General features: G+C 34.7%; 1 protein-coding gene across 1 annotated transcript in view; it reads left to right on the top strand.

Annotated features, from left to right (window-relative positions):
- Positions 1–23,110, top strand: part of SLC38A4 (solute carrier family 38 member 4) — a 52,080-nt gene extending 28,970 nt beyond the window's left edge. Inside the window, exons 13-16 of the mRNA XM_027858924.1 lie at positions 5,431–5,555; positions 14,583–14,727; positions 17,804–17,901; positions 20,637–23,110. Coding sequence (XP_027714725.1) covers positions 5,431–5,555; positions 14,583–14,727; positions 17,804–17,901; positions 20,637–20,738 — 470 coding nt within the window. The 3' untranslated portion in view covers positions 20,739–23,110. The remainder of the gene's footprint in view (positions 1–5,430; positions 5,556–14,582; positions 14,728–17,803; positions 17,902–20,636) is intronic.
- The last annotated feature ends 869 nt before the right edge of the window (positions 23,111–23,979 follow it).

Below are 23,979 nucleotides of genomic sequence, written 5' to 3'. Positions count from 1 at the left end.
GCTTCAGCTGAAGTAAATGAAAAAAAAAGCAGGGATAGCCATCCTGATCTGAGACAAAGCAAAAGGAAAAATAGATCTTATTAAAAGAGATAATGAAGGAAACTATATCCTATTAAAAGGCACCATAGACAATGAAGTAACATCATTACTAAACATATGCACCAAGAGGTATAGTGTCCAGATTCTTTGTTTTTTTTTGATGAGGCAATTGGGGTTAAGTGACTTGCCCAGAGTCACACAGCTAATAAGTGTTATGTTTCTGAGGCCGGATTTGAACTCAGGTCCTCCTGACTCCAGGGCCAATGCTCTATCTACTGCACCACCCATCCAGATTCTTAGAGGAGAAGTTAAGGGAGTTACAGAAAGAAATAGACAGCAAAACTATGCTGATGGGGAACCTCAACCTCCCCCTCTCTGAACTAAATAAATCTAACCACAAAATAAATAAGAAAGAAGTTAAGGAGGTGAGTAGAATTTTAGAAAAGTTAGATATGGTAGGTCTGGAGAAAACTGAATGGGGATAGAAAGGAATATACTTTTTTCTCAGTGGCACATGGTGCTTACACAAAAATTGATCACACACTAGGACATAAAAATCTCACAATCCAATGCAGAAAGGCAGAAATACTAAATGCATCCTTTTCAGATCATGATGCAATAAAAAATATATGTAATAAAGGTTCATGGAAAGATAGACTAAAAATTAATTGTAAACTAAATAATCTAATCCTGAAGAATGAATGGGTCAAACAACAAATCATAGAAACAATCAATAACTTCATCCAAGAGAATGACAATGATGAGACAACACACCAAAACTTATGAGATGCAGTGAAAGCAGTGCTTAGGGGAAGTTTTATATCTCTAAATGCTTACATGAATAAAATAGAGAAAGAGGAGATCAGTGAATTGGGCATGCAATTAAAAGAAAAAAACTAGAAAAAGAACAAATTAAAAATCCCCAATTAAATACCAAATTAGAAATACTGAAAACCAAAGGAGAGATTAATAAAATTGAAATTAAGAAAACTATTAAACTAATAAATAAAACTAAAAGCTGGTTTCATGAAGAAACCAATAAAATAGATAATTTGGTTAATTTAATTTTAAAAAAAGGAAGAAGACCAAATTACCAGTATCAAAAATGAAAAAAATGAATTCACTACCAATGAAGAAGAAATTAAAACAATAATTAGGAACTATTTTGCCTAACTGTATGCCAATAAATTCGACAATCTTAGTGAAATGGATGAATATTTACAAAAATATAGATTGCCCAGATTAACAGATGAGGAAGTAAAATACTTAAATAACCCCATCTCAGGAAAAGAAATTGAATAAGCCATCAATGAATTCTCTAGGAAAAAATCTCCAGGGCCAGATGGATTTATAAGTGAATTCTATCAAACATCTAAAGAACAATTAATTCCAATATTATATAAACTATTTGGGGAAATAGGTGAAGAAGGAGTCTTACCAAATTATTTTTATGATACCAATATGGTGCTGATACCTAAACTGGGAAGAGTCAAAACAGAAAGAAAATTATAAACCAATTTCCCTAATGAACATAGATGCAAAAATTTTAAAAAAAATTAGCAAAAAGATTACAGCAACTTATCATGAGAATAATAAACTATGACCAGGTAGGATTTATACCAGGAATGCAGGGCTGGTTCAATATTAGCATAATTGATCATATCAACAACAAAACTAACAGAAACCACATGATTATCTCAATAGATGCAGAAAAAGCTTTTGACAAAATATAATACCTATTCCTATTAAAAACACTAGAGAACATAGGAAAATGGAGTTTTCCTTAAAATGATAAGTAGCATCTACCCAAAATCTTCAGCATGCATTATATGTAATGAGGATAAGCTAGAAGCATTTCCAATAACATCAGGTGAAACAAGGATGTCCACTGTCGTTCAATATAGTACTAGAAATGTTAGCTTTAGCAATAAGAGAAAAAAAATTGAAGGTATTAGAGTAAGCAAAGAAGAAACAAAGCTATCACTCCTTGCAGATGATATGATGATATACTTAGAGAATCCTAGAGAACCAAGTAAAAAACTACTTGAAATAATGAACAACTTTAGCAAAGTTGTAGGACATAAAATAGACAGACATAAATCATCAGCATTTCTATATATTACCAACAAAACCCAACAGCAAGAGATAGAAAGAGAAATTCCATTTAAAGTTATTGTAGATATTATAAAATATTTGAGTGTACCTGCTGAAACAAACCCAGGAACTATATGAATACAACCGCAAAACACTTGTCACACAAATAAAGTCAGATCTAAATAATTGGAAAAACATCAGTTGCTCACGGGTAGGCTGAGCTAATATAATAAAAATGACAATTCTACCTAAATTAATTTACTTAATCAGTGCAATACTAATCAAACTGCCAAAAATATTTTATAGAGCTAGAAAAAATAATAAAATTCATCTGGAAGAACAAAAGATCCAGAATATCAAGGGAATTAATAAAAAGAAATGCTAGAGAAGGTGGCCTAGCCATACCAGATCTTAAATTGTATTATAAAACAACAATCATCAAAACTACTTGGTACTGGCTAAGAAATAGAGTGATGGATCAGTGGAATAGGTTAGGTACACAAGACACAAGAGTCAATGACTATAGTAATCTACTGTTTGATAAACCCAAAGACCCTAGCTTCCGGGATAAGAACTCATTATTTGACAAAAACTGCTGGGAAAACTAGAAAAGATTATGGAAGAAACTAGGCATAGAACAAAATCTTATACCATATACCAAAATAAAGTCTAAATGGGTACATGATTTAGATATGAAGGCTGATACTATAAGCAAACTGGGGAAGCAAGGAATAGTTCGCCTATCAGATCTAGGAAGAACAGGAGAATATGTGACCAAACAAGAGATAGAGAACATTATGAAATGCAAAATGGATAATTTTGATTACATTACATTGACAAGTTTTTGCACAGACAAAGCCAATGCAACCAAGATTAGGAGGGAGGCAGAAAACTGGGAAAGAATTTTTACAATGAGTGTCTCTGATAAGGGCCTCATTTCTAAAACATATAGAGAACTAAGTCAAATTTATAAGAATACAAGTCATTCCCCAATTGATAAACGGTCAAATGATATGAACTGGCAATTTTCAGATGAAGAAATTAAAGTTATCTATATTCATATGAAAAAATGCTCTAAATCACTATTGATTAGAGAAATGCAAATCAAAACAACTCTGAGGTACCACATCACACCTATCAGATTGGCTAACATGACAAAACAGGAAAATGATAAATGTTGGAGAAGGTGTGGGAAAATTGGAACACTAATGCATTGTTGGTGGAGGTGTGAACTGATGCAACCATTTTGGAGAGGAATTTGGAATTATGCCCAAAGGGCTATAAAAAATGTGCATACCACTTCTAGGGCTGTATCCCAAAGAGATCATAACAATGGGAAAAGGACTCACATGTACAAAAATATTTATAGCAGCTCTTTCTGTGGTGACAAAGAATTGGAAATTGAGGAGATGTCCATCAATTGGAGAATGGCTGAACAAGTTGTGGTATATGAATGTAATGGGATACTATTGTGCTATAAGAAATGATGAGCAGGCGGATTTCAGAAAAACCTGGAAAGACTTGTATGGACTGATGTGGAGTGAAGTGAGCAGAACCAGGCTGTTCAAAGCAACAGCCACTTTGTATGATGACTAACTTTGATAGACTTAGCTCTTCTCAGCAATGCAAAGATCTATCTCCAAAAGTCTCAATCCAGAGAAAGGACTATGGAGTTTGAATGCAGAACGAAGCATACTATTTGTTCTTTTTTTTTTCCTTCTGTTTTGTTTCTTCTTTCTTGTGGTTCCTCCTATTGGTTCTAATTATTCTTTACAACATGACTAGTGTGAAAATATGTTTAATAAGAATGTATATGTAGAGCCTGTATCAGATGGCATGCCGTCTTGGGGAGGGAGGCAGGAAAGGAGGGGGAGAAAGTTTAAAACTCAAAAGCTTATGGAAGTGAATGTTTAAAACTAAAAATAAATAAATAAATAAATTTTTAAAAAGTCCCTCCTGAATGACAGTTAAACTTCCAGTCTTCTCATAGACTCTTTTCATATCATAGTTACATTTGAACTCCACAAGATTCCATTAACCCTAAAAAAATTATAACTGTATTCATAGTCTTTCTGGAAGGGGCTGTTGAATCTGGTGTTACATATCATTTCCATTGATTTGGTAAATCAAACTGTTCACGTCAAGTTCAGCCTCTGAGTGAGGTGGCACCAAGGGAGAGTTTTCCTTATGTTTTTGTTTTTCTTTATCCATTAGTCATTCTCTCAGGACAGTGTTAGATATGAACTAATTGTCGATGTGAACCATATCATAGAATACAGAAAGTACTTTTGCTATTGGTTGCTATAGCTTTTTTCTTTTTTGTCTCATTTTCTTTAATTTTTTTATGGTATGCAATGTATGCAATTCTATCACACATTAAATATCTTCTTGTTTCGAAAGTAACCTCTTGGAGTCACTGTCATTTTTACTCAAATGTAAAACAAACAGTTTTTTTATCCTTTAAAATGTTTTATTATCTTTTGTTTTTATATCATTTTCATTTCCAAATATATCCTTTCTCCTCCCCTACCCAGAGAGTTATCCGTTGTATCAAAGAATGTTAAAAGGAGACAAAAGAAAAGCAAAGCAGTTCAGAAAAACTAATCAACACATTAACCAAATCTTAGAGTGAATGCAGTGTTTTATACCCACAGTCTTTCTTATCTCTATAAAGAAGGGATGCAGGTGCATTATTTCCTTTCTTTTTCAGGGCTAAACTTAATCATTAATAATTACATAGAAGTCAATTTATGAATTTTGTTATTGTTCCTTCCATTTATATATTGTAGTTGTGTGTATTATTTTCCTTGTTCTGCATACTTTACTTTGTTCATATCAGTTTTCCCATGCTTCTCCATATTCTTCATTTCTAAAAGTATAGCAATATTTCATTACATTCATGTATTATAATTTGCTTAGCCATTCCCCAACTGACAGATATTTACTTTTTTACCGGTTCTTTGCTCTAACTTTGAGAAACTGTTGCTGGGTCACCATAGTTACCATTCCATTTCCCACCCAAGGACTCCTCTGCTCTGGACCCAGGCTTATGATTAGAACAGGTTTACTCATGGGTAATCAGCCTCTAATGAGAGGGGCTAGGCCTTGACTCCTTTTGCTCACTCTCATTGTCTCATTTAGTCCCCAACTCTCCCACTATAGGGATGGTTTTACTTACAACTGATATCTAGGACCTCCTATTAAATATAAGATAATTTCTTTCAATGCACAATGAGATGTTATCCTATTTACCTAGTGCTAATTTTATTGTACTGACTGCCTTTGTTCCTCCTGTAGGAGAAGTTGAAGATGAATTACTTCATGCTTATACCAAGGTGTATACATTTGACACCCCAATTCTCCTGGTTCGTCTAGCAGTCCTTGTGGCAGTCATGTTTACAGTGCCTATTGTCTTGTTCCCAGTAAGTAAAAAGAGCTTTGGAAGAAGAAACATAACTGAAAATTTACCGGATTTGATATATATTTAATAATGGTGTGAATTTAAGAAATCCATAAGCAAGGATGATTTTACTTCTGAATTTAGCATTTTTCCTAGTGCCTATAAAAGTCTTATTTGACACTAATTAAGTGTAATGAACATATTTCATGTGAAGAAACAATCATAATAGATTTTTATCTTGAATTCAGAAAATATATTCTGGACAGCTATCCACTGAATTAATGAAATGGCAACCAGAGATTCAAACGGTAGAAGAAAAGTAAAGTTGTGATCACATATCTTCAAATAATATAAAGGTTTCATTGTTACCCTTTGGCAGTATTGGCAACGGCATCCAAAAAGCTTTCTTCAGGGCTACCCCTCAGTTTTGGATAAGAAGTCAGTTTCCTATGAAGCCAAATAGACATTAGAATCAAATTTCAAGAGCAAAGAGTTATAGTAAATCATTATTTGTTTCTTTAGACATGTTACCATTTAGTTAACAGCCCTTAACAAAATATCCCCTCCCAAATGAGTCCTATCTTCACCTTGGAATTGGCAGATTTACTTTCCTTAACAAATACTGTATTACTCCCTTCTGGTGAGGACACAGATAAAATGAATGAAGGGTACATAAAATTCTTGTAAAATTAATGCCTTTCAAAAAAGTCTGGATTTCCTCATTTATCTCAGAGGAAAGGGAAACCAAGAAATTCAATAATTAATGTCATGCTGCACAGAACATTCTGTATAGTGCTGAACATATGACTAGCACTCTGAAAAGGTAATATAATTGTGGTGGTGACTTCTAGTGTGGTAGGAGACTTTATGACCATGGTATTTTTTATATACATTTTCATTTGATTATTACAACAATCTTATAAGGTAAATAGTACAACTATTGGGCATTCTTATTTTCCAGAAATGGAGGCTCAGAGAAGTTAATTGACTTTCCCAAAGTCAAAGAGCAAATTAGTGGCAGAGTTAGAACTAGAAGCCAGGTCTCCTGAATTTTTGTCCAAACTTTCTCCAGATCTATCCATCTGACTCATCAGTAGTTCAGGAAGGCCAGTAAATTTTCTTTGGCTCCTTTTTGTTCTCTTTCTCCTCCTCCTCCTCCTTCTCCTTCCTTCTATAGACTAGCTGGTCTGTTCAGCAGTGGACCCAGAACTAATTCTAGATTCAATTATCATCTCTCTGTAGATAATTCTCACATCTATAGATTTCAGATCTATGTCTATATTAGATCTAACCCTAACTTCTCTCCTGTCCAGTCTCACATTTTCAACTGCCTTTTGGACCTCTCAAGCTAGGTGTCTCATAGACATCTGAAACTCATGATGTCTAAAACTGAATTCATTATTACTCCCTCCTCTCCCCAACTCTTCTCTCTGATTAGCTTTGCTACTACTGTCCAGGGTACACCTATCTTCTTAGAATGGAACCCTAGATGTCTCCGTCAACTCTTCATTTTCTCTCACTGCACCCTTCCCCCATCGTGGCATGGGTTGCCAAGTCCTTTGTAATATCTCTTGTATATGCCCCATTCTCTACTCTGATACTGCCAATATCCTGGTGCAATCCCTTCTTACTTCATGCCAGGACCATTACAGTAACCTCCTGGTAATGCTCTCCTCACTTAATCTCTCTTCCACTCAGATATCAAATTGATCTTCCTAAAGCACAAATCTGACCATATCATCTATTTAATTAAATGAATTCTAGCTTCTTCCTGTTACCATCAGAAACAAATATAAATAAGTCCTTCATAACCTGTTTCTTTCCTATATTTCCAGTCTTCTTTTACCTTACTGCCCTCCAGTACTCTATAATATAGTGACATTGGCATCCTCCCTTATGACAGTGCCTTTTCTCTAATATCATCTTCAATTTATCCTGTATATATCTTATTTATACATAGTTGTTTGTATGTTGTCTCCCTCATTATACTGATCTACTTGAGAGAAAGTACTCTTTTTTGCCTTTCTTTGTATCTCCAGCACTTAAAATAGTGCCTGACACATAGTACCTTCTTAATAAATGTGTGTTGACTTGATAAGAAACATGTAGGAGCATGTGCATATCAAAGGCTTTTGACCAAGGAGCCTTAGACCTTGGAGAAGATATCAGATCGTAGGATTTAGAACTATAAGGGATCTTTAGACATATGAAACCAGGTCCTCTGACTTTAGATTTGGTGTTCTTTCATGACACTACAGTTTCTAAGTCTTCTCCCTTCTGACTTAATTGCTGTATTTCTCTTTGGCTGAGTGTCTAGAGTCAATAACAGAGCTAAAACTAGACTGATTTCTTCACAGTCAGTTTCCTTGTTAGGTCTTATATTCTCCTTCATAGAAAAGGGGCACTTTAACTAGCCATGCCATTCACAGCTTTTATCATCCTCCATTAGGTCTAGTTGATATATCTTCGGAAGAAGCAGGGAAATAACAGTATTTTCTTTAAACTGATTACTCCTTTAATAAATGCTACTAAACTTCTTGAAAGTAATAATAATTGTGTAGAATATGAACATTATTTTATCACTATTAGACCACAAATTTCCCTTACCTTGATCTAAATTCTTTGTTTTCTAAGGTATGTAAGTTTAGACTTGCAAGCAAAGGTATAGTAAACTGGAACTTAGTAATGATTTTACATTGTTTCCAACAATTTTGGTCTCAAACAATCTTTCAGAGATAAACTTAGACACTTTTAATAAATTGTAATGAGGAGAATGTGGTAAGGAAAAAAACCTTGGGGATTGATTTTTTTTATTTAGATTTTTTTGAAATATTTAAGAACTGTTGAGTTATCTGCCTACATTTTTCTAGCCCATATCATCGTTGTTCTGCATCAGCAAATGCTAGCAATTTTGACAGCTACTGTTTAAGGAGTCTATATAGTAAATAAAAAGTGAGACTTGGAGTCAGGATATCTGCCTCTGACTCATACTGATTGAATAGCCCTGAACAAGTATTTGATTTCTCAGTGCCCCAGGCAGCTTTCTAAAATAGCCACCTATCTATATTGGTACTAGCTGGAGATAATTGGAGGATTCTTTCAATTTCTCTTTTGCCCTCTGCTCTGAAGATATCAGGGCACTTTTCTTCTCTAATTTCTTTTTTAAAAATTATATATTTATTTTTAGTTTTCAACATTCACTTTCATAAGATTTTGAGTTCCAAATTTTCTCCCTATTTCTCCTCTCCCTCCACTCCAAGACATTGTGCAATTTGATACAGGCTGTACACATACACTCATATTGAACCTACTTTCACATTAGTCATGTTGTAAAGAAGTAGAACCAATGGGAGAAACCACGAGAAAGAAGAAATGAACAAAAAAAAAGTAAAAAGAAAAGAGAGAAAGCAAATAATATGCTTTGATCTGCATTCAGACTCCATAGTTCTTTTTCGGGATGTGGATGACATGAAAATCCATCATGATAGATTTTCCATCATGAGTCCTTTGGAGTTGTCTTGAATCTTTGCATTGCTAAGAAGAGATGAGTCTATCAAAATTAGTCATCTCACATTGTGGCTGTTACTGTGTCAATGTTCTCTGGTTCTGCTCACTTCACTCAGCATCGGTTCATGTAAGTCTTTCCAGGATTTCTTGAAATCTACCTGCTCATCATTTCTTATAACACAATAGTATTCCATTACATTCATATACTACAACTTGTTCAATCATTCCCCAATTGATGGGCATCCCCCCAATTTCCAATTCTTTGCCACCACAGAAAGAGCTACTATAAATATTTTTGTACATGTGGGTCCCTTTCCCATTTTTATGATCTCTTTGGGATATAGCCCTAGAAGTGGTATTGCTGGGTTAAAGGGTATGCACATTTTTATAGCCCTTTGGGCACAGTTCCAAATTGTTCTCCAAAATGGTTGGATCAGTTCACAACTCCACCAACAATGCATTAGTGTTCCAATTTTCCCACACCTTGTTCAACATTTATAATTTTCCTGTTGTATCATGTTAGCCAATCTGATAGGTGTGATATGGTACCTCAGAGTCATTTTGATTTGCATTTCTCTAATCAATAGTGATTTAGAGTATTTTTTCATATGACTATAGACGGCTTTAATTTCTTCATCTGAGAACTGCCTGTTCATATCCTTTGATCATTTATCAATTGGGTTATAAATTTGACTTTGTTATAAATTTGACTCAGCTCTCTGTATATTTTAGAAATGAGGCCTTTATCAGAGACACTGAGTGCAAAAATTCTTTCCCAGTTTCTGCTTCCCTCCTAATCTTGGTTGCATTGCCTTTGTGCAAAAACTTTTCAATTTAATGTAATCAAAATTATCCATTTTTTTTTTTAGGCAATTGGGGTTAAGTTATTTGCCCAGAGGCACACAGCTAGTAAGTGTCTGATGTCAGATTTGAACTCAGGTCCTCTGAACTCCAGGGCTCATGCTCTATCCACTACACCACTTAGCTGCCCCTAAAATTATCCATTTTGCATTTCATAATATTCTCTATCTCTTGTTTGGTCATAAATTCTTCCATTCTCCATAAATCTTACCAGTAAACTATTTCCTGCTCTCCCAGTTTGCTCATAGTATCAGCTTTTATATCTAAATTGTGTACCCATTTTGATTTTATTTTGAAATATGGTGTAAGATGTTGGTCTTTACCTAGTTTCTACCATACTATTTTCTACTTTACCTGGCAGCTTTTTATAATTTCTTGAAATATAATAATCAGATATGATTTTTTTTAAACAGGTGTTTTTAAAACTTTGGGTTCCAAATAATCAGATATGATCATTTTTTTCTCATGGATTTCAGGTAGTCTAATAATTGCCAGATTTTCCCTCCTTGATCTATTTCCCAGGTTAGTTGTTTTTCTGATGAGATATTTCATATTTTCTTCTATTTTTTCACTTCAGGTTTTGTTCTATTGTTTCTTTATGTCTCATGGAGTTGTTAGCTTCCATTGGACCAATTGTAATTTTTAAGGACTTACTTTCTTTGTTGAGGTTTTGTGTATCCTTTTACCATTTGGCTAATTCTGATTTTATGGAACTATTTTCTTTAGTATTTTTGTGTCTCATTTACTAAGCTGTTACTTCTCTTTTCATAATTTTCTGGCATTGTTTTCATATCTTTCCCCAACTTTTCTCTATTGCTCTTATTTGATTTTGAAAATCTTTTATTTTTGCTTTTTTTTATTAATAAATTTATTTATTTTTAGTTTTCAACATTTACTTCCACAAGATTTTGAGTTCCAAATTTTCACCCCATCTCGCCCCTTCCCCCACCCCAAGATGGGATGCATTCTGAATAGCCCTTCCCCTAGTCTGCCTTCCCTTCTATCTCTTCCCTCCTTCTCTTATCCCCTTCCCCTTCTCTTTTCCTGTAGGGCAGGATAGATTTCTGTACCCCATTTCCTGTATTTCTTATTTCCCAGTTGCATGTGAAAATATTTTTTTAAACATGTGTTTTTAAAACTTTGGGTTCCAAATTTTCTCCCTTCCTCCCTCCCCACCCACCGTCATTGAAAAGGCAAGCAACTCAATATAGGTTATATGTGTGCAGTTATGCCAAACATTTCCATAGTAGACATGCTGTGAAAAACTATTTCCCTTAATTCTATCCTGCCCCCCCATTTATTCTATCCTTTCTTTTGACCCTGTCCCTCCTCAGAAGTATTTGCTTCTGATTACCCCCTTTCTCAATCTGCCCTCCTCTCTATCATCCCCCTACTCTCTTGTCCCCTTCCCCCCCTATTTTCCTGTAGGGTAAGACAGATTTCCATACCCACTTGAGTGTGTATGTTATTCCCTCCTTAAGTCAAATCCTATAAGATTCACTCATTCCCTCTCACTTTCCCCATTTCCCCTCCACTGTAAGAGTCTTTTCTTTTCTATTTTTTTGTGAGATAATTTACCCCATTCTAACTCTCCCTTTCTCCTTCTCCTAGTATAATCCTCTCTCACCCCTTAATTTTATTCTCCAGATATGACCCTTTCATCTTCAACTCACCCTATGCCCTTTATCTATCTATCTATCTATCTATCTATCTATCTATCTATCTATCTATCTATATACATACATATAATTTTTCCCCTCCAACTACCCTAATACTGACAAAGGTCTCATGAGTTACAAATATCATCTTTCCATGCAGGAATGTAAACAGTTCAACCTTAATAAGTCTCTTTCCTATTTTCCTCTTCATGTTCCACTTGAGTCTTGTATTGGAAAGTCAAATTTTCTATTCAGCTTTGGTCTTTTCATCAAGAATGCTTGAAAGTCCTCTATTTCACTGAATGACCATTTTTCCCCTGAAGGGGATGGGTAGGTGATTCTTGGTTGTAATCCTATCTCCCTTGCCCTCTGGAATATTATATTCCATGCCCTGTGGTCCCTTAATGTAGAAGCTGCTTAATCTTGTGTTATCCTGATTGTGTTTCCACAATACTTGAATTGTTTCTTTCTGGCTGCTTGTAATATTTTCTCCCTGACCTGGGTACTCTGGAATTTGTCTACAATATTCCTAGGAGTTTTCCTTTGGGGATCTCTTTCAGGAGGTGATCAGTGGATTCTTTCAATTTCTATTTGCCCTCTGGTTCTAAAATATCAGGGCAGTTTTCCTGGATAATTTCTTGAAAGATGATGTCTAGGCTCTTTTTTTGATCATGGCTTTCAGATAGTCCAATAATTTTTAAATGACCTCTCCTGGATCTATTTTCCAGGTCAGCTGTTTTTCCAATGAGATATTTCACATTGTTTTGTAATTTTTCATTCTTTTGGATTTGTTTTACAGTGTCTTGATTTCTCATAAAGTCACTAGCTTCCAATTGCTCCATTCTAATCTTTAAGGAAGTATTTTCTTCAGTAATCTTTTGGACTTCCTTTTCCATTTGGCCAATTCTGCTTTTTAGGGCATTCTTCTCCTCGTTGGCTATTTGGACCTCTTTTGCCATTTGGTTTAGGCTATTTTTTTAAGGTATTATTTTCTTCAGTATTTTTTTGGGTCTCCTTTAGCAAGCTGTTGACTTGTTTTTCATGATTTTCTTGCATCACTCTCATTTCTCTTCCCAGTTTTTCCTCTACTTCTCTTACTTGCTTCTCAAAATCGCTTTTGAGCTCTTCCAAGGCCTAGGACTGATTCATATTTTTCTTGGAGGCTTTGGATGTAGGAGCTTTGACTTTGTTGTCTTCTTCTGGCTATATGTTTTGATCTTCTTTGTCATCAAAGTCTGACTCTTTTTGCACTGCTTACTCATGATCCCGGCCAATTACTTGAGTTTTAAACTCTTTGTTAAGGTAAGAGTCTGCTTCCAATATGGAGAATGTATCGTCCCAAGTTTTGAGGGTTTGTACAGCTGTTTTCAGAGATACTTCTACGGACCTGTAAATTTTCAGTTCTTCCAAGGTGGTATGATAAGGGGTGAGGTGTTTCCTCTCTACCGCCTCAGCAAGCTCCACCATGCCAGCACTCCTCCTTGCCCTAGGATCCCCCCTCAGAACTGTGACCCAGATCCAAGCACGGGCAAGCAAGAGATTCCTGCCTCAGCACTGGCAAAGAGATCCCTGTGACTCCCCCTCTAATCAGTCACTCAATTCCCCCTCAGTCTGTGGGCCAGAAGCTCAGGAGGCAGCCATGGCCCGTTCTCAGGACTTGTGGCTGAAACCTAGCTTATCTCACCGCAGTCACAGACTTTTCCCACTTACCTTCTAAGTTGTCTTTGGCATTCGTGGGTTGAGAAGTCTGGAAACTGCCACAGCTGCCCATGATTCAGTACTCTGAGTACTGCTCCAGGGTCACTGCAGCCTGCACGCCCACACCGAACTGCACTCCTCACCCCACCCGGCGCAATATACCTTTCTGATCAACCATCCAGGTTGTCTTGGGCTGGAAATTTGTTTCACTCTGTGTTTGTGTGGGTTCTGATGCTTTAGAATTTGTTTAGAGTCATTTTTTATAGGTATTTGGAGGGGTTTGGGGGAGAGCTCAAGCAAGTCACTGCTTTCCCTCTGCCATCTTGGCCTATTTTTGCTTTTAAAAAACCTTTCTTTAGCTCTTCCAGGAACTCTTCTTAGCTTGTATTCAGTCTGCATTTTTCTTTGAAGCTTTGTAGATGTTTTCACATCATTGTCTTCTTCTGAGTTTGTGTTTTGAGCTTCCCTGTCACCATAGAATCTTTTAATGGTTAGATTCTTTTTATTGTTTGCTCATCTTTCTAGCCTATTTCTTAACTTTGGACTTTATGTTAGAGTTGGTCTCTACTTACCTCTAGATGGGGGTGAGGATAAAAGCCTGATACTTCAAGCTTTTATATTCTTTTGTTTTCACAGCTAGTTCAGGGGCCTGTAAGTTTTCAGTGGTTTCATTTGTAGACTCTCTTTATCTAGTTATTAAAATACAATACTATCTGCTGTGGCAAATGAAACGGTTCTTGACTTTTTTTTTAACTTATTTCAAAATTGCATGAGTAAAGAAACAATGATGAATTCTCTGAGGGATCTTTCTCAAATACACACACACACACACACACACACACACACACATATGACCATACCAATAGGAAGTAAGAACATTTCCAAATCTCAGTTTGATTTTCACAAAATTCTTCAGTAACATCCAATGAAAATCAAATATTGCTACTGATCTTCCTTAGCATTGAACCCTGGCTGGCAGCTTATCTCATAAGAGTAAGGGCAGCAGCTTTCTTAATCAACCCCTGAAGATTTTTATCCCTCTCAGTGTTATATATATTTTCTCCCTCTTCCTTTAAAATTTTTTAAAAATTAAGTTAAACTGCTTAATGCGTTCTGGAAACTCATTGAATAAAATTGAACTATATTCAAAGAGAAAAAATTAATGGGACATCTTTAGACATCAAAACAGCATTTAGATCTTTTCAGGAGGCAGGAGGGAAAGGTTTCAAGATTTTTCAAAGTTAATGTGTTTTAAAATATTTAAAAATAAACAATTAGAAAAAGCTAAAAATCCATACTGTTTCTTTTTCATGTTTCCTTTACAGATCCGCACATCAGTGATCACACTGTTATTCCCCAAAAGGCCCTTCAGTTGGATAAGACACTTTCTGATTGCAGCAATTCTCCTTGCACTTAATAATGTCCTCGTAATTCTTGTGCCAACTTTAAAATACATTTTTGGCTTCATAGGTAGGTTTCAGAAATGCTTTTAATTACCGAATTCAGACTCTCATCCTTCTCTAGGTAGAATGATTAAATAAACCATGAGATTATAGGATTACAGATTTAGAAATGCAGAGAGACTTCAAGTCATCTAGCCAAATCCCCTCATTTTTCAGTTTATATCTAGAGAAGTATAGTCAACAATTTACAGTATAACATGGGATGTTCCAAATATACATATGTAGCAGGATTTAGCATCAATATGGTCTATTTGTTGTATTTCTCTTACTATTAGTTTTGTGCCACCCCCTGAAAACTCACAAACATACCACCCCACCCCACCCCACTCTCAAATAGCAATGTTATTTTTGGAATGGTTGTCAAAAGATAGGCACACTGATACATTGTTGGTAGAACTGCAAAATGATAAAACACTAGTTTCAGCTAGGTGACCCAGTGGATAGAGTACTAGGCCTAGAGTCAAGAAATACATGAGTTCAAATTTGGCCTCAGACACTCAATAGGCGTGTGATTCTGGGTAAGTCACTTAACCTCTGTTTGCCTTAGTTTCCTCGACTGTAAAAGAGGGATAATAATAGCACATACCTCACATTATTGTGAGGATTAAATGATATAATATTTGTAAAGCACTTTGCACATAGTATATAGTATAACTATATAAATGCTTATTCTTTCTCCCCTTTTCACCAAGCTGAAATTTTTGGAATAATGGGGGAAGATGCATTTGAGATTTGTTGGTACTTCTGTATTGCAGCTTTTCTTTTGAGAACTGTTAATAAATTTTGACCATTTATCCAGTGGCTATTAATCTTACATGTTTTATTAATTATTTCTATATCTTAGATACCAAACTCTTATCAGAGAAGTTTATAAATTTTTTCCCATTTGATCTCTTACTTTCTTATCTTAGGTACATTAATTTTATCTATGCAAGTAATCAAAGTTAAATTTTATCTTTTGTAATTGCCTCTTTCTTTTATTTGGTTAAGAATACATTTCATACTCAATGCTATAAGAGGTATATATAATCTGCTTCTCTTATAAATTTTTAATCATATGATCTTTAACATTAAGGTCACATATCATTTCTCTACATTCTACTAGCTTATTTTCTCTATCCTTTTTTTTTAAATCTAGCTTTTAAGGAAATCAGAAGCAAGTTTTGGCATTTCCTAATAAATTGCTATAATCTATTAGCTTGTAGCCTTCACCCCAGTTTATAAAATATATTAAGTGAACTGAAGAAACATTTTTCCCAAAGCTTTTGCTTCTCTCTCTTTTTCTGTCTGTGTCTGACTCTAACTCTGTCTCTCTTTGTTTAGTGCACACATCCACACCCACACACACACACACACACACACACATAAAATCGACCCCCATTAATCTCCTAGGGTTGAGTCAATGTTACACTGCCTACACAATTTACTAACAATGTAACAAACTATAAAACAAAACTATAATTAATTACAATATTTTCACTTGTGAGAAGTCACAGTCAAAGTCACCTTTAACCATTAACATAATTGCTGATTTCTCAATTCTGGAAACACATTTCCATCTTTCTGTTCTCTCAGAATAGCAACCAAAATCTCTCAGAATTTTTTTTGTTTCAATTAATGTTTCATTGCAAGGTAAGAATTAAAACAGTTCTCTTAGGAAGTTTGTTTTAATTCCCTCTCTTATGCTCTACTCAGTCCCTCTTCATCCTTGACTCTTCAGAATGCCTGTTAAACCCAGTCTCCTCAGACTCCTCAAAGAATGATGTTTAAACTGTAACTGTTCAAGATCCTATTGGCACTTAAAGATAAAGGGATAGTATGGATAATCTATGTGTCAAAGTCCATTGAAGTTGTTCTTATACATACATAATGGCATTCTCCTGAGATTTTCCAAATATACTTATATATACTCAAATAAACTCAGGGATTAGAACACGCTTAACTAGCTGTGACCCTGGGCAAGTCACTTGATTTCTGTTCACTTTGATTTCCTCAACTGTCAAGTGGGAATAATAATAATAGCACTTACCTTCTAGGTTATTATAACTAGCAAATTAAATAATATTTATAAATCACTTAGTACAGTGCCCAGTACATTGTAAGTGCTTGATAAATGCTTGTTCCCTTTCCTTCCACATGACAGGCTTAGAGATTCAGGGTGCCCACAGATCACATGGCCCCACCCAATTCCATGTGCCTAGACCTTCCAATTCTTTCCCAGAAATCTCTCCCAGAAGTTCTATATCAGTAAAGTGTTGAATTCTGGGACAGAACTTTCTTGATTACTAAAAAATTACTTCTATATTTCTGTGGCAGTGTTCACAAAGCAGGATCTACAAAGACTTGTCTGTAGTTACAGAGGTATCAAGTGGCCAAACTGTGGTTTTTTTCTATTGCATTATATTTCAAGAACCATAGTATTGTAGAGTAGAATATGATTGCAATCATTATTAGCCCAATCCCCTTACTTTACTGATAAGGAAACTGAGGTACAGGAAAATCCAAAGACATAAAGTGTTTAGTGATAACATTTGAGGTTAGATCTTAGACATCATTAGTTGCCAGTCCATGCGCCACAGTGCTTCTTAGACTACAAACTCAGAGGCCATATAAATTTTCTAGGAAAGATGTAAAAGGACAGAAATTTTGTCAGCAGGACATGGAAATTTATCCAACAATTTGAGAGTTGAAAAATTTCTTCAGAAAGGAAAGCACTTGGCTTTTATGGACAATTTACTCCTTTTGGGTAACTTGTCACTGCATGTCTGCTCAGGGATCATTCAACCTTCTCTTCTTTGGAATGAACTTGTGATTTCATTGGTATGGAAACTACTGAGGAGGAAGGTTTACCTGAAGGGGCTGAGAGTATGTGTGAGAAGGAGGACTTGAACCCAGGTTTTCCTGACTTGAAAGACAAGTTCTCTACGCAATGAAGGCTCTCATTCAAAACATATAAATTAAGTGCCTCACAGTGCATTTCAGCGGGTTGGGTGATTTTGTTTTTGGCTTCCACACGTAGTGGAGTAGCATACTTATCATTCACATCATTAATAATTTTACCAAATACCTTGATTTTTCTTCAGGTGCATCTTCTGCTACAATGCTAATTTTCATTCTTCCAGCTGCTTTTTACCTTCGACTAGTTAAAAAAGAACCTTTACGATCACCTCAGAAGATTGGGGTAAGTCAACCAGAAATCAGCAGATCTTGTGATTTCCTTCAATCAAAAGTTGATCTTCAACTTCTTTCTTATATAAAAAAGAAAATATACATATTGCTAAGGGGAAAAAATGCTACATGAAGACCCTAAAGTATCAAAAACATACACATTTAAAATATCTCAACTTAGGGTGAGGTGCTTTCCTTCACCTTTACACATACACACACACACACACACACACACACACACACACACACAATTTAGAGACTGATGATTCCAGAACTTTACAAATAAAAACTCACAGGCCTTATTTACTCTGCAGTGTGTCAAGCATCAGTGAAACTTTCCTATTATCAATGTACAAATGTGCATTGAGAGCACTGTCTTTGGCAAATGAAATACAAAGAATTGCAATAACTGTTTTGGTTACCCAGAAATAGGAATAGATCCTTTAATACTGTTAAGAATTTTGTTCAGAATAAGACATTCCCATTTGTCAACAATACTGAGGATTTTATTTTCAGTCAGGTAAACATAAGGAAACTTTATTGCTTACTCATATTTACAAAGCACTTTTAAGTTTTACAAGACATGTTCTTTACAGTATTCAGAGGCACAGTCAGGGACAAGAGTCTTTGAATGGGGAGAAAAAAAGAAATTCTGTAGTGTTTCTTGAACCTGAGCTGTATCTGCCAATCTTTGAGGCATGCTTTTCTACCTGTGCTGTAGTAGAATGTGTCTTTCTAACTTTTCCTAAATCCTTATCTTGGAGCCTTGACACTTCTCAGGACAGTTCCAGTGCTATAGGTCATGTTGCTTCAAAATTCCCTTCCTACATATGACCTGGAGTTCCAGCAATTCTTATTCTTCTCTGTTATATGCAATCTGTTTTCATGCTGTTGGGCAATTAGAGTTAATAAAGGGATAACATCATTATTTCTTTTTGTCCCTCAGTTTTCTTTTTTATCTGTGAATCAGGGTACTTAGGTTCTAGTCTTCACTCTGATTTGTGTGACCTTGGGCTAATAATAGTTTATGTAAATCCCAATTTCTGGAAGGAATCTAAAGTATCATCTGCCCCAATCCTCATATTTTACTCTTGTGGAAACATTGGCAAAGAAAGTTCAAAATGATGTGCAAATCCTAGAGCTACTGAGTGAAAGACTTAGTATTGGAATCTACTGCGTCATGCCACTTAATTTGAATTAGCATGATTATTTAATATATGATTTATCTGAACATAGACTAAAAATACATTAGGACTATTTCTATCAATGTTCAAGTAATAATAATATACTGAATATTCAATAAATTGAGAAAAATTCATCACTTGTCCTTAGTGCTGCTTTATCTTTTGGTGACCTCTAGCAACTCAGTTCAAAGGCTATAACTTTTTGATTTATTATGAAACATTTATAATTAAAATGCAACTTCAGCATCTCTACCAAGTCCATTTCATACCATATTACATACACATACACACACCCCCACACAAATATGCACAAACTCGTATGCACAAATACACACATCACCTCCTTCAAAGAAAGATGATAATGAAGAAGGATTTCCTTGACTTACCAGACTTGACTGGGGAGCAGATACAAATGCAATCATGCATACTTAGGCAGAATGAAAGGAAGAACGCTTATTCAACATATTTGCTCCAATCCAAAGATTGCTTGCAAACTGAATATTTGTATATTGAATAATATTTGCCCATTGACTTCCATTAAATTTTGGAAACGTCATTGGATTAAAGGATATGTTAATACTGAAGAAAATTTGACATAAAAATATAATTAAAACTAATAACAATTTACTATAAGGATATTCTGCTTTTGGAAACATGAAATTCTTCAACTGGTTAGCAAATACAACCTCTGCAAGAAACTGGTCATTTGAACAAATAAATCAGTGTAATCTTGCACATTCATTTGAAAGAATACATGCATATAAATACACCACAAAAGAAGTTCTTTCTGTGTAGGACTTATAAGATTATGCAGGACTGATTAGATTAATTAAAATATTTAGGCAAATTCTCTAGTAAGGAGATCTACATGGAATTTTTAGACAGGGCCAAAAGTCAATGTAAGCAATCTCTAATAAACTTATTTAAACACTCCAAGGACCTGAAATTTCCTCAATATGGGTAATTTTTTCATACCACAACCCCCCAATAATTTTGTATACAGTATTTAAGGATAGCTATGACCCCCCAGAGTAATCAGTCTGTAGGCAACCTGGTGATGAACCTAGTCCTGTCAATGTTCAGACAGATGAGAAATTCTTCAGTAGAAGTATACTTGAAAACTTTACAACTTTTAAGTCCTGCAAGAGATTTCATTTCTCTAGCACAGCCTTTGAATAGCCAAGGTGACCATCATGCCAGAAGGAATACCAGGATAGGACTTCAGTAGAGGTACTAAATTGTAAATATGTTGTTGTCATGTTAAGTGTAATTACTTGTTAATCCTAATGCTTGGGTAATCAATAACAAAAGGATTTTACTGGATCTCTTATGCCTGCTAATATTCTGTGTGACTGATTCAGTAGTAAAGTTTTTAACAAAACTTCTATGAGCTCTGAGCAGATGAGGCAAAGACTGCCTTACTGAAATAAAGACTAATATACCTATCAATATACCTCACTTTATCAAGTCATAAAACCCAAACTATGCTAAGTGAGTAAGCCTCAAGTTACTTACATTCTTTCCATATTTTCTAATGATATTTCATCCTTTTTTTCAACTCTAGGCTGCCATTTTCCTTGTTGTTGGCATCATCTTTATGATTGGAAGCATGGCACTCATTATAATTGACTGGATTTACAACCCTCCAAATTCCAAGCATCACTAATCCAAGGAAAAACTACTTCCCTTCTGGAAATGACTCTGCCCTAACAGACCATTTTGACATCTATATTAGAATGTTTTCCAGTGAAAATTACAGGAAAAATCCTAATAATTTTTCCACACTATATCTGTAGAATATTAAACCATCATATTTTTAAATCAACAAGTTGTTTATGTATTTAAAACTAGGGAGAAGAGCTCTACTCTGGTTTTAATCAAGAAATTTGAGATGGCAAAACATTTTTACTGCTGTATGTGCAGAGTTTGCTTTCATCAAGAAATATTTTTCTCCTTCAGCTTTTGATAGCAGCACTTCTTAGAACACCCCAAAATACCCTCATGCCCCTGTTCCTCTCCAACCTGCTGGTTCTTCACTCCCATAAAATCTAATGAAACTGTTTTTATAACATAGCTACATTGGCACAATTCATCAACTACTCTGTTACACAAGAAGGATCAGTCACTAGAGTCTAAAACTTGGAACTCCATCAATATTTGTAGAATGAATGGACATATTTTGTCCAGCCTGTCAGTGGCATTGAATCAAATTTATCAAACAGAAAAATAATCTTCAGGCAATGGATTGGTCACAATTGTTAGGAGACCTGATTGAATTCTGAGAGGGGATTTAAAAACTACAAATCTACAGAAATAGTCAATTTATCACAAAAACTGTACAGTCTGAAAGCATCTACTTTATTATCATTATTATTTGTGATAGGCCCCTTGTAATACATGTGAGTTATGTCACTGAAAAAGTGCTATCTTTCTTGTCTTTCTTTCTAACTCATTAAGTTTTGGGTGACCACAGATATGTGGGAGTATATGGGAGCCAGTATTGTATGATGCATTTTTATTTGAAAAAACATTCAGTGCAGAAAACTGTCATTTGCTTTTTGTTTGTGTATATAATCCTTTTCTGTACTTACTTTAATGTTAATGTATGGCACTTTATTTTTTATTTTTTACATAGCTTTTATTTTTTTCATACTCCAGGGAAAAATTGATCAGTGAGATAAAAAGTTACTTTTTATGTTTCTGTTTATTGGGAGAGCTTTACATTTTAAGACCCAAGTTACAGTTTAGTAAAATGTTCTCAAATGTTTACAATAATCAGCTATGTGGAAAGTTCCTTTTCTCAATATAATTGTCAGTTCTAAACTTTTCCCCCCATTTTGGATATCTAAAATCTGCCTGAATAAATTTTAGTTTGGACAGACGTTTATAGATTCTTTAATCTTACAAAATTGAATGCTTTGCTATGAAAATAATGAAGATATCTCTACAATTGCATGTGAAACCATGGACAGGCACTATTAGATCTGAAAGAGGCCTTAGAGATCATCTGCTCCAGCCAATTTATTTTTTACAGATGAGGAAACTATGGCTCAGAGGAGTTGACTTAGATTGATTACCCAGGTCTCCTGATTCCAAGGCTGGTGCTATTTCTAATGTATGACACTACTTCTTTTATTCTTTCCAATTCTTCAGTGGGACAAAAGTAAACCTATAATGGCTTTTGCGTTAAAATTCACTATCCTGTATTTTGGAGTTTCACTATTTTTTAATTTCCAAATTAAAAACAAATACACATTTTATATTTTGTAATGTATTTTAATAAAGCAAAAAAAAGCTGAAATACAGTCCTCTAGCTGTAAAGATAATAGAATCTTATTAACTCTATTTTTTTAAACTAAAAAGTTGCTTTGAAAATAGTTATTTTGAACTATATAATTTCATGTGCTATTTTTAGTAGTGGAATATTGTGAATGCACTTTGCTATGAAAATGGAATGTTTCTATTAGCTACCATAATTTTAGGGTTCTAGTTTGTAGAAACTGATGCAGTGAATGGCATCTTCAAAGTATATGCCCCACTGTATGCATTTTAACTTTTATCCAAAATAGCTTGGAAAACTGAAAGAATTATCATCTTAGTGTTTAATCTGTGTTCAATTTGACTTTTTATCTGAACCTTAAACATAAATTAAAACAAATTGAAATAGAAATTTGATCAAGAGTATTTTTTTAAAATTTGGGTAAAAGTATAATCTGTGAGTTTTCTGACCACAAAGTAATATTCTGTTTTACTTTTGAAGTGATTAACTTGAAAAGGTCAGCATCATAGACTGAAACAATTTTCAGATTCCTTTTACAGTGATGAACTAGTAAGCTGCAGGATTTATCTTCTAGGACCTCTTCAGAATGTTCACACATGGCAAGAAAGGCAAGCATTTGCTATGATAAACTAACTAATTTAACCCTATGTGTAAAGCAGATGAAATCTTATTTTCTTGTTTTATTTGTAAGGTGAGTCAATGTACTGAAAAGATTTTTGTCATTATTGTTTCAGAAAGTATATATTAACATATAATAAATGAACTTTTCAAATTAATATTGTTTCATTTGATGTGTTAGAGGAATGAAGATGATTTTCTCATGAGATGGTTGAAATATAAATATCTTTTTTTCTGTTATGTGTTCTTAGTTTGAGTGTTGTCCATGTATCACACTCTGCAGCCTAAAATCATAAGTGCTAAAGTTAAACCAAGGGGGAGGAGATTCTTTGGGGCTACATGATTTGCAGTGATCACTGGAGATTAATAATGTTATCACTAGATGTTCAGCAACTTTGCCTAACAAATCTCTATATTATGATCCTCAATAGAAAGAGGCACTAAATCCAAGGGACAGAGAGAATGTAGTTTTATAAGTTGTGTTAGGAGAAAAAACAACATCAAATGGGGTCTAGAACAATAGGTCCAAGCCATAAAGCAAATGGGAAGCTTGAGTAAAGGGGGAGGAGCTTCAGCATTCAAACCAATAAGGTTTATTATCCACTGCTGTCATGTCTATGTGTGCCCACCCTTTTAAGAATTTTGAAAGAACTGATATTCAGATCAGAATAATAAATAGTCATATACATTGACAGAGAAATAATAAGTAAACTGGATACTAATTGCCAGTGTCTCCTCATTACACCCAGGATCAAATTAATGCTTCTGCTGAGCATTTAAAACTCTTCACAACCCTTCTTACCTTTCCAGTTTTCTTATACATTATTCTCTCCATGCTTGATGACTCCTTCACATGGCAGAAACATAAAGTGAACAATTATATTTATATGTTTCAACATCTGAAATGATATGTTTCTTTGTCAGTTCATTCTTTTGGGCACAGGCTATCCCTTTCTACTTTTAACATTTTAGCTCTATCTTGTAGAAACTAATTCAAGTGCATTTGTCC

This window comes from Vombatus ursinus, unplaced genomic scaffold (genome assembly GCF_900497805.2).
Source record: "Vombatus ursinus unplaced genomic scaffold, bare-nosed wombat genome assembly UNPS02013950.1, whole genome shotgun sequence".
Classification (NCBI taxonomy): domain Eukaryota; kingdom Metazoa; phylum Chordata; class Mammalia; order Diprotodontia; family Vombatidae; genus Vombatus; species Vombatus ursinus.
This window is presented reverse-complemented; position numbering and strand designations above follow the sequence as displayed.